This window comes from Lolium rigidum, chromosome 7 (assembly GCF_022539505.1).
Source record: "Lolium rigidum isolate FL_2022 chromosome 7, APGP_CSIRO_Lrig_0.1, whole genome shotgun sequence".
Lineage (NCBI taxonomy): Eukaryota > Viridiplantae > Streptophyta > Magnoliopsida > Poales > Poaceae > Lolium > Lolium rigidum.
This window is the reverse complement of record NC_061514.1, coordinates 110663667-110673878: the sequence shown is the minus strand read 5'-3', so window position 1 is coordinate 110673878 and position 10212 is coordinate 110663667. Positions and strand designations below refer to the sequence as shown.

Genomic DNA, 10212 nt, shown 5'->3' with positions numbered 1-10212 from the left:
CACTTTCCATCGCTCAATAAATTCCGCAAAAAATGTTTTTAGGTCTATAACACATCACTTTATGTGCTAATTTTTGTCCATTTAGCGTGTTAGCGAACGGTGCACCGAGCCTGCCCGATACGGCCATTTCGCATCTCCCGAGGGGCAGTTTTGGCCACATGGAAAATTGGGAGTCATATTTGGATTCCTCTAATTTTAAGGTTCAAATGATGATATGGATGTTATATTTAGATTCCTCTCATTTTTCTGATCGATTTAGACATATTATTTGTGGAATTTCGATTTTCCGATTTAAAGATATTAATTATTCCATATTAAATAGAAAAAAGACCAAAAAATAAAATCATTTTATTGTTATTTGAATTTAATATTATTATTACTTATATATTCATTGTTGTCTACTTAAGTAATTGTTTGGGATTTTCCAAAATAAAGAGGTGTGCATCACGGTTCAAGGGTTAATAGGGTTGATATGCTATTATTATCGGCAAGAGTTGTCAATTCTATAACGGAAGCTCATCCGAATGGAACCAAGAAGTTAAGCGTGCTTGAGGCTGGAGTAGTGTGAGGATGGGTGACCGACTGGGAAGTTTAACCATGATTGTAATTTGACCTAAGATTAAGTGTAGTTAGAGTTAAAAGTGTATTGGGTCAAAGAAAAAAAAGAAAAAAAAAAGAAAAAAAAGAAAAAAAATTGTGTAAAAGAAATTAAAATTTCAAAATTTTTAAAAGTCTATGCCTAGGGTTTTACCGTCGGCATATAGAAAAAAATATTTTTTTTTTCGAATTTTTTTTTTGAATTTTTTTGGAAAATGGAAATTTGAATTTTTTAAAAGTCTATGCCGAGGGTTTTGCCGTCGGCATAGCATGCTACGCCGAGGGCCGGGCTACGCCGACGGCGATAGTTGCTTTGCCGAGGGAGCTACATGCCGAGGAGCTATGCCGAGGGTGGCCCTCGGCGTAGCCTACGCCGACGGCCAAAGCAGCCTACGCCGAGGGTTCCCGGCCCTCGGCATATAGCTCCATTCCTGTAGTGCGAGTGTGTTGTAATTTCTGATGTAACACCTAGCCAGTTGATGGCTTCGTTAATTCAAATCTGCGTTCAATTCGGACTCATTTTAAGCCTTCCGTCTAAATGCATCACTAGTCCTGAAAGGTACCGGCCGGCTATATATGTCTAAAACATTTCTGAAATTCAGGAATTGCCCTAACACAGTCCTCGAAATTGCTCTAGATGTTCACATACGGTCACGGCTGTGTGCATCCTGGTTATGCAGAGGCTGGATGTAATTGCTTCTTGAAGTAATAAAGCATCCTTTATCGAAAAAAAAGATGTTCACATACGGTCGGTCCTAGCTACGAAGCTCTACCGTGTATGCTGACGTGGCAATGAATCGGGTGCACTACGGCGGCGTTCACAACCGAAATCCGATCGTTGCATGTATTCACCGTCGTCGCTCTGGGTGGCGTTGCCGATAGTTCACCTACATGCATGCGTCGGCGGCCAGCTCACTACATATGCTCATACGCGCAGGGTACTAGCTATGAATCCCTATGTATAGCGCTGACGTGGCAATGAATCAGGCCCACTACGGTGGTCGCGTGCGGCGGCTCACGGAGGAGGCATCCACGCTGCGCGCTACTCTCGCACGCGTTCTGGTACGGGTAGCTCGGCACCACCTTCGTCGTGGACCAGAACCTCACCAGCAGATCGACATGCCCTGCATGCTCAGCCAGCCGGCTTAAAAAATGCGTCGAGCAGCACTACTGCTTGCCGTCCTTGTCGATGTATTCCAGTCTCCAGCAGTCCAGCGTGCCTAAAGTCAATGCTGACCAGGGAGGCTCGAAGGTCCAACTGTCCAGATAGGCTTCATTCCGATCCAAAATATTCAGTGAAGATGCCGAGATGAACAGCAAACTCGTGCATGACTTGAAGGTCTAGGGAGGCTGCGAACGTAGAGATATCCTCCTTGCAATCTGTGTGTGCGCGTATGGGGAAAGTCTTGGTTGAACCGGGCGGCACCTGCACATGAAGAGCAATTTCCAGGACTGTATTAGCGCAGTTCCTGAGTTCCAGAACTGTTTTAGACGTGGCCGTTAACTTCGAGCGCTAAAATACACACACGACAAGAGGCTCACTCCACCCTGCGCGGCGCGCGTAGTCTCACCACCACCACTGGTAGTCTGGTACCACCAATCCGGCCGCCATGTCTCCCTTGCTCCTCCTCCTCTTACTGGCCATAGCCCTCCCACTCCCGCCCGCCACCGCGCAGCTAGCGCCGGCACCGGCGTCCCCCGTTAAGGAGGACAAGGTGCGGTGCCTCCGCGGCGTCAAGCAGGGCCTCAAGGACCCCGACGGCAACCTCGCCTCCTGGACCTTCACCAACATCACGCCCGGAACCATCTGCGAGTTCGCTGGCGTCTTCTGCTGGAACCGGGGGGAGTCGCTCTCCATCGCGCTCGAGCTCTCCGGCTTCGGCCTCCAGGGCGCCGTCCCCTCCTCGCTCCAGTACTGCCGATCCACCACCATGCTGGACCTCTCCAACAACTCCCTCTCCGGGCCGATTCCGGCGGCGCTTTGCGACTGGCTCCCCTTCCTCGTCAAACTCGACCTCTCCGGCAACCGCCTCTCCGGGCCGATCCCCTCCGAGCTCGCTAACTGCCGCTTCCTCAGCTCGCTCAAGCTCAGCGGCAACAAGCTCTCCGGTCAGATTCCCTGAGTCTCTCTCGCGGCTGAGCCGTCTCAGGTCGCTCGACCTCTCTGACAACCGGCTCGGCGCGGCCTTCACCAACGAGTCCTTCTCCGGGAACCCCGGCTTGTGCGGACCTCCTGTATCCCCACGCTGCGCCCGCGGGCTTGGTCATTAAGGCCTTGTTTGGCACAGTGTTTGCCGGTGGTGGGAATAATATTCTAAATTTTCGATGAACCCCTACTGTCACACAATTCTCACAGAATCTCATCCTCAATCCTCAATCCCCTAGGTAAGGGTAAAATATTAAGGATTGAATAAAATACACTAAAATTTGGAAAAGAGTGAAGATAAATGGGAATTAAACTACTCAATACTCTAGCACCAAACATATATATATAATAAGTGAGAATATGAAGTTTGGTGGGGATTATTCACACTAATCACCACTAAAACTCTAGAGCCAAACAAAACCTTACAGGGAATAGCTTACAAATTGGTCTACCAGTCGTGGCCATAGTGGTACTTGTCAGGGAAATGCTAAGCGCACGCGACCGCTATGTTATTATATTTGGTAGCAATGGGCAGCATCGCTTGCTGCTAGTATGCGGATTACTGCTCGCGTGCTGGAGCCACGTGCCGCCATTATATTATAGTGGTTTAGTTTGCATGTTGCTATTACTGTTGTCTTTTTTTTTTTTGCGTGCATGTCAGCTTATTCAAGCTGACTTGGTAGTGTTTGTGCATAGGATCATCACTCTCTTTAATCGATCTCAATGAGAACCATGTAACAACATAACCACGAGATATCATTACAATTTCCAGTTTTGGAAAGCACAATTGGCAGTTTCAAAGTTTTGCATTCGACGCATGGATAATCACCAATTCCGGTATCGACATAGTGTATGATGATATTTAGTAATTTAGATATCATATGGCCTTTACTCTCATAATGTATAACTCTTTCAATTTAAGGCAGCATGTTCTTATAAGAAAATTAATCACCTCTTTTCGTCGAGGCATTGTGGGGTAAAATTTCGAACAAGTAATTTCACTCCATTCTTGATTATCAACATATTCCTAATGAAAATTTTCAGGGAGTACAAAAATCTAAGCTTCAACTAAAAGTAAGAATCGGTCCCAATGAAAATGTTCCGTTGAAATTGAGATCTTATGATACATTTATTGTGATGTGTTCATCACAAGATATAACCTTTAAATTGGACACGAATCAAGAAGTGTGACTTTGTGATTTCATGATTGCTTGTTTCGGTCGTGTGAGGAGTTTTGTTATACTATCATATTGGTCGGGTTGCCGCTCTACATTGGTCATCTGAGTTTCCGAGCTTGAACTTTTTGTATACAAACTTACAAATTATTTTCCCAGTTTACGCATTATCCACAGTCATGGCCCCGTGTCGGAGGCTCTGAGCACCGTTCTTGTGTCCTACCGATTACCGAACCCTAGAGATGGTGGCCAAGGTAGCACCGGAGCGGTTTAAGGTGTGGCTTGTGCGCATGTTTTCATGCAATTAGCCGTTTGACGTGTACAACTATCCTCATATTTGGCTAGGTAGCACCAGAGGGGTTTTAGGTTTTAGCACCAAAAAAGAAATCATTGTAACTGATCACATTACTCTTTATCGAAAAAAAATATGGGTTGGAGGAAATAACGAACATATATGTGCATGTTAGAGTGCAAAGATTGGGAGATGTTGTGTAGTTAGTCGGTGCCACCTCTTGATACGTTTTGGAACTGTAGATAAGTAATTGTGTGGAAAAGCTGGATGCCGAAAGTCTTCTTTACATAAAATCTTGAAATGCTTTAGACGCACCGGAACAAAAGGCAACCGAAGCGATTTTTATTGCAGAAAACCAGAAAGTGCTACACGAGCCACCAGCTGTCTCCTGATATGGCTTGCTTTGTTATGAGCATGGTCGTGTGTACACTGGGAATGGGTTCTGTGGTCGTCAACAGAACAAGTTGTAGATGTCCAAAAAAAAAAACAGATTGCGTCTTTACAATTTACTGCACGAAAACATGCAAAATAAGGAGGATAATGTTTAGTCTACCTGTCAAAACATTTGGCGATCATCATATAACAAGGAGACATCCAGTCGCACCACATGGTGTACGTGGTGAGCAACCTAAACAAACAAATATCAAAAAAAGGAGACATCCAGTCGCTTTATGGAAGTCTAACTACACGGGTACAAAGCAGGTGTCAGAGAACAGCACATTTGCCACTCACAAAAAGCATGTTAGAGGTGTAACCGTGCAAGTTGTGTGAGTTGAAGTCAACTGTAAGAATAGGTCAAGATGACGTTGATGCTTCAGAGGATGCACAATGGATTCACATCCAGTCAGAAGCTACTGCGAACTACGGAGTACAGAGCAAAATAAGGCTCAGGTGAAGTTTTGGATGAGGGGTAATTTTATAGGAACTCTTGTACTCCCTCCGTCCCATGAAAGTTATCTAAGATTTGTCAAAATTCAGAGGTATCTTAGTTTAGATTTTAACTACTTGTCAGTACCCCTTTGCCCTTTGGATGGAAATAATTTTTGAAGTTTAAATTATGATTTCTGCAAGGAAAAGGAGATAGTAAAGACAGTGAGAATGCTTCAGTACCTGATATAACTAGCAGTATTTATATCCAAGCTATTTCTCTCCGGCGATTCGGTATACAAGAGTAAGATGGTTTATCAAGAAACACTACAGTATATGTTACTCTGCAAGATTAGGACAGCTGCATAGAATAATCGATCCCCTGTACAAAGTCGTTAAAAGTGAGCTGCTCTATGGTATAACTACAAAAAACATACTACAACAGACCCGTCACATAATGCGATGGTGCATGCTAAATCAAGCCAATTCGTATGACGATAAACGACTCGCCCACCAAAGGGGAATGAAACGGTTATGTGCCAAAAGAATACATAAAGAATGCCCAACTCTTATCTGTTCTCCGTTAGAAAATCACAACTGCAACTTAGTTCTCCACATACAACCGACAACCTTTTTAGGAGATGGGTTGCTTGGGCCTTTGTCTCGTTGCCCAGAAGTGAAGTACAGCCAGCCATCCCAGTATCCTACCAAAGTGGTCTTGATTCGGAAAGGTAACCGCCCGATCACACTCCATTCCTGTATGAAGATGGAATTTCAGTAACATCACAATGCGTCTTTTGAAGATTCTCATCACATCGTTTTTTTCTTAACCAAATTACTTAGCTTGAAATTTGGCAGAATATAATTCTAGAATAGAAATTTGGATGGGCAGAATGTTTTAACAGTATTTGAGAGCAGACCATAAAAAGAAGCACCACATAGCAAATAACAGCATGTTAATAGTAACCTAAGGCAATATTTTCCCAACTTCCCCTCCTTTCATGAACTATTTTCTTAGAAAAAAGGTACAAGGAATGATATGTACCAGTGTTTCCAAATTGAACCGAAATACTTCACCAACCAAGGTCATCTTTTTATTTATTGGGTGCTTTTCTGTGGTCCCACCAGCAATAATTAAAGAATTGTTGACATTCGTCCAAGCAAACTCTATATGTGAATCTGGCTTTGGCATAGGTGGAAGTTCTTTCCACTTCATTCCGTCATCAAGCATGTATACATCACTGTACACTATCTGCATAGGGAGAAGGTCAATAGAAGAGTTAAGATGAGAAAATTCTGCAAGAGAACAATGAATTAGAAGATGAAACATTTCACAAGCAAGTTAATTAACGTGTGAGCTAAGAAATCATCATCTTTCAGGTAATCCATCCCATTATGGTAAACATGATTCGACAGATGGAACAGATAAAGCATGAGAACGATTTTCGACAGATAGGGCATAATGTATTGTAACTAGTTACAACCACTCATGGAACAAAAGACTTGTTTTTTTTTCTATAAAAAATGCACTCCAGTAGGTTCCTGTGCTGCTTATCCAAGAAATCGGACTCACAGTGTAGATCTTGCTAGGTGTTCAATGTCAATTTAATAGACGCAGGCATGCATGACATATTGGTAAGATCCGCAACTAATGCACTAACTGATCTAAGTTCATATTTAAAATGTAAAACTTCCTGCTTCACATGTAGGAATTATCAAGTCTTCTTATATACCGATTAATCAACATATCAACATACCTCACTTCTTCTAACACATTTAAATATAGGTGATCCAGGCTTGGCCATAAAATCTCCTTCTTGACCACCAATAATAAGCAGCTTATCATTAGCAACAACACAGGCCCTGATGCAAAACAAGAAGTCAGGATCAAGGTATTATTGTATTAAGCTGCTAAACAGTACATCAGTATTGATTTGGATTCAGGTTATGTGTCATGTAAATCATCATCAACTTTGCCTACTGTGCAACCAAATTTCTAACCCAGAAAGTATTCTAGTAATAATAATTGGTTTACAAGATAGCCGGCCAGAAAACAATTGATTCACAAGATGACCTAGCACAAAACGTTCAAAGATACCAGACGAAGAAATATCAAGAATCTAAAACGATATACGGTGTCTAGCAATTTCCCTTATGAACGAAAATGACAGCAAAAGATGTCATGTGAAGGCAAAGCAACAAACCTATGTGGACCGCCACGTGGGACTGGTATCTCACTCCTCCACTCTTGCTCTAATGCTTTCCCATCCTTCACTGCGAGGCTCCAATGTTCAAGTCCAGGTTCATGTCTGTCCTCCTTACTGCCACCCATCACATGAAGCCTCCCTCTCCAAAGTTGTGTGGCTGGAGCATACCTGAACAAAATATTTACAGAAAGAAACTGAAAAAGAGAATGGCAAATCTTCAAAATCCAAAGGTAGTATTTAAATTAATAGAAGAATGCAAGCACAAGTAAAAATAATGCATAATATGATGCCTAGGTTTAACCAGGAAAATGAAAGAAGACTTGTACCTAGGAACTGGCAATGGAGGTAAATCATGCCATTCTTTTGTCTCAGTGTCCAGCACAAAATTTCGAGCTGTAGGTCCCCTACACTGTGGCCCGTACTGTCCAGTTACAACATAGATAAACCTTCCATCTGTAACCATCCCGAGATGTGAATGTGCCATTTCCTTTGGCATATCAAACTTTCCTCCCCATGTATTATCCGAGAAATTGTAAATATCGACATGAGAATGCACCTAGAAATGGAGAGCATTGGAAAGTTACAAAAGGTAATTTTACTGACACATGGAAATAACTAAATGGTAGACCTTAATGTTCTGCAATGACCAAAACAACATTACAGAATATGCCAACAAGAGCACACCTGAACTTTAGCCTAATGCTCATTCCTTTATTTAGTTTAATTTTTCAAGTCTACGGAGTATAGATTAAGGTGGGTGCAATCAGCCAGATACTCACACTCAACAGTAGAGAGTGCAGTTTTTCCCACTCCACAACTATGGGAATTATTGCGAATTCAACTTTCAGTTAACACAGTACAGGTGGCCAATTTGAGTCATTCAAAGTAAAATTATACTTCTCTGTCATGGCATACAAATAAGAAAAGTATTCATGTAAGACTGCCTCACTGCTTCCCACGTACTAACATGTGATATATGCTGTTCTTCATCAAGCATCAGATCTTAGATATTACTTACGAAAAGTTAGGCAAACATTGGAAACTAATAAAAGATCAGGCAAGATTCCTCACATAGTTGATGGTGCCATATCCAGCAAACACAAATAAGAGATTCTTAATCTGTATAGCAGCACCATCCAAACGTGGTACAGGTGCTTCCGCCATCTGCTCCCATTGCAATTCTGGTGCTGCTAAATCCGCAAAAGTGGCACTTATGTCCATGGAGCCTGTAGATGTATTGTCTTTCGTTTTCTGTACAACATAAATATAACATAGCTAGTTCTGAAAGAAACCATTGTACATAATGATGATAATAAAACAAATAGACAACTCAAATCCAAGTCATTGACCATAGCAAAAACTACTCCTGACATAAGTCTTCACAATTAACAAATTAATTAATTAACTGTTTAGGAGTTAAGTTCCAACATATTATGAAATCAACATCAGCTTAAGAATGGATGTGATCCTACACTGCCCTTGACCAGCAAGGAAAATAATGCCCACTGTAGCCAAGCAAGTGAGCAACATGATTATTTGCTCCCTGTTCTACCAACTAGAAATCAGTGTTGCACAACCGAGACACAATGTATATACATTGCCACAAGAGGCAATCATTGATCTATTCTCACAGCTTACACCTAACAATCAAGCACACAGGCAGGGCTGCTCGCGTGAACTGCATTAGGTCGAGGGAAATTTACGAATCGAGCAGTTGAAGGAAGTAGAGGCAGGGCAGCAAATGGATTCCTACTCCTCCTGCCAGAGAGTATAGCACTCTAATCGCACACCCCGGCGCCCCGGCAGCAATAATTTCCAACCAGATCTCACTAATCGCACGCCCGGACACTGCCGGAGCACAGAACAATTCAAGGCAGTGGAGTTTCCCTAAGCGTCGGGTTTAAGATTTGGGGGCTCACCTTCGTCGCCGAGGGCGGCGGCGACGCCGTGGGGCGAGAGGAGATATCGAGCCTTGTGGACCAGATGGAGAAGGAGGCGGAACTGGAGGAGGCCCAGAGGAAGTCGGCGACGAGGACCAGTCCGAGGACGGCGACGACGGCGAGCGCCGCCAGGTGCTTCGGCGGCAGCACCTTGGCCGCCGGCCTCACCATCGGTGGGTCGATAGAACTTACAGGCAGCGGCGGTGGCGATGGCGGTGGCGGCGGCGAGAGGAGCGTGTCGGTGACATCAGCGGCGAGGCGAGGAGATTCCGAGTTTATAGATGCACGGCACGGGCAGAGAAATAGTGAGGCCGCATTTTCGTTAACGCAACATTTTCGATGGCGGCATTCAGGTTAAGGATGTTAATTCACTTGATCTGCGATATCGGTGATCTGCAATGCGTCGAAGAACATTTACGAGATTATGCAACTCGATCGAGAAAAATGTGCGCAGCACACTGAAAGAAAAACTAATTTAAGCAACCGGTGATACTAGTAATGACGTGGAAAATGTAAGAATAAGCTTTTGGTTGATGAAAAAATTGTATATATGCTAGTACTAGTAGTGTTTATACCCTGGATATCCTCACACTTCATACAGTATGGCATGAAAGAAAAATGCATCTCTCTCTAGGCTGGTCGAGAAGCGAGGTTTTTTCTTACTACTTCAACACTACAGATGATAAGGGAAACATTAGATCACTTCTTGAATAATGAGTGTTCACATAGTCTTTAAAATAGGGCTATGTTGCCCTTTATTTAAAAATTGGCATATAATACAATATACATTGTAAATTTAAGTTCTCGGGCAATAACTCGAGTTGTTGAGTTCGAACAAATGTCACCGGCAAGTGACAAGGGTGGTAGATGGGAATCTGACGTGGAAAACCGACCCATTGCAAGTCCATGCTAAATTCCACAGTGGCCGGGATGGCCGGAGAGGGGTTTTTTTTTCTTGAGGGAGCGTGGGTAGGATTTACATAATGTG

General features: G+C 43.2%; 1 protein-coding gene and 1 pseudogene across 1 annotated transcript; one reads left to right on the top strand and one right to left on the bottom strand.

The window, feature by feature from the left end:
- The first annotated feature begins 2207 nt into the window (after positions 1–2207).
- LOC124671839 lies at positions 2208–2868 on the top strand (annotated as a pseudogene).
- Positions 2869–5414: 2546 nt separating this feature from the next.
- Positions 5415–9395, bottom strand: LOC124678315 (kelch repeat-containing protein At3g27220-like). The gene is made up of 7 exons (XM_047214220.1): positions 9204–9395; positions 8356–8535; positions 7611–7840; positions 7282–7452; positions 6835–6940; positions 6123–6329; positions 5415–5833 (listed from the first exon to the last, which is right to left on the bottom strand). Exons 1-7 carry the CDS (start codon positions 9393–9395, stop codon positions 5669–5671), a joined length of 1251 nt encoding a protein of 416 aa, XP_047070176.1. The 3' UTR covers positions 5415–5668.
- Between the last annotated feature and the right edge of the window lie 817 nt (positions 9396–10212).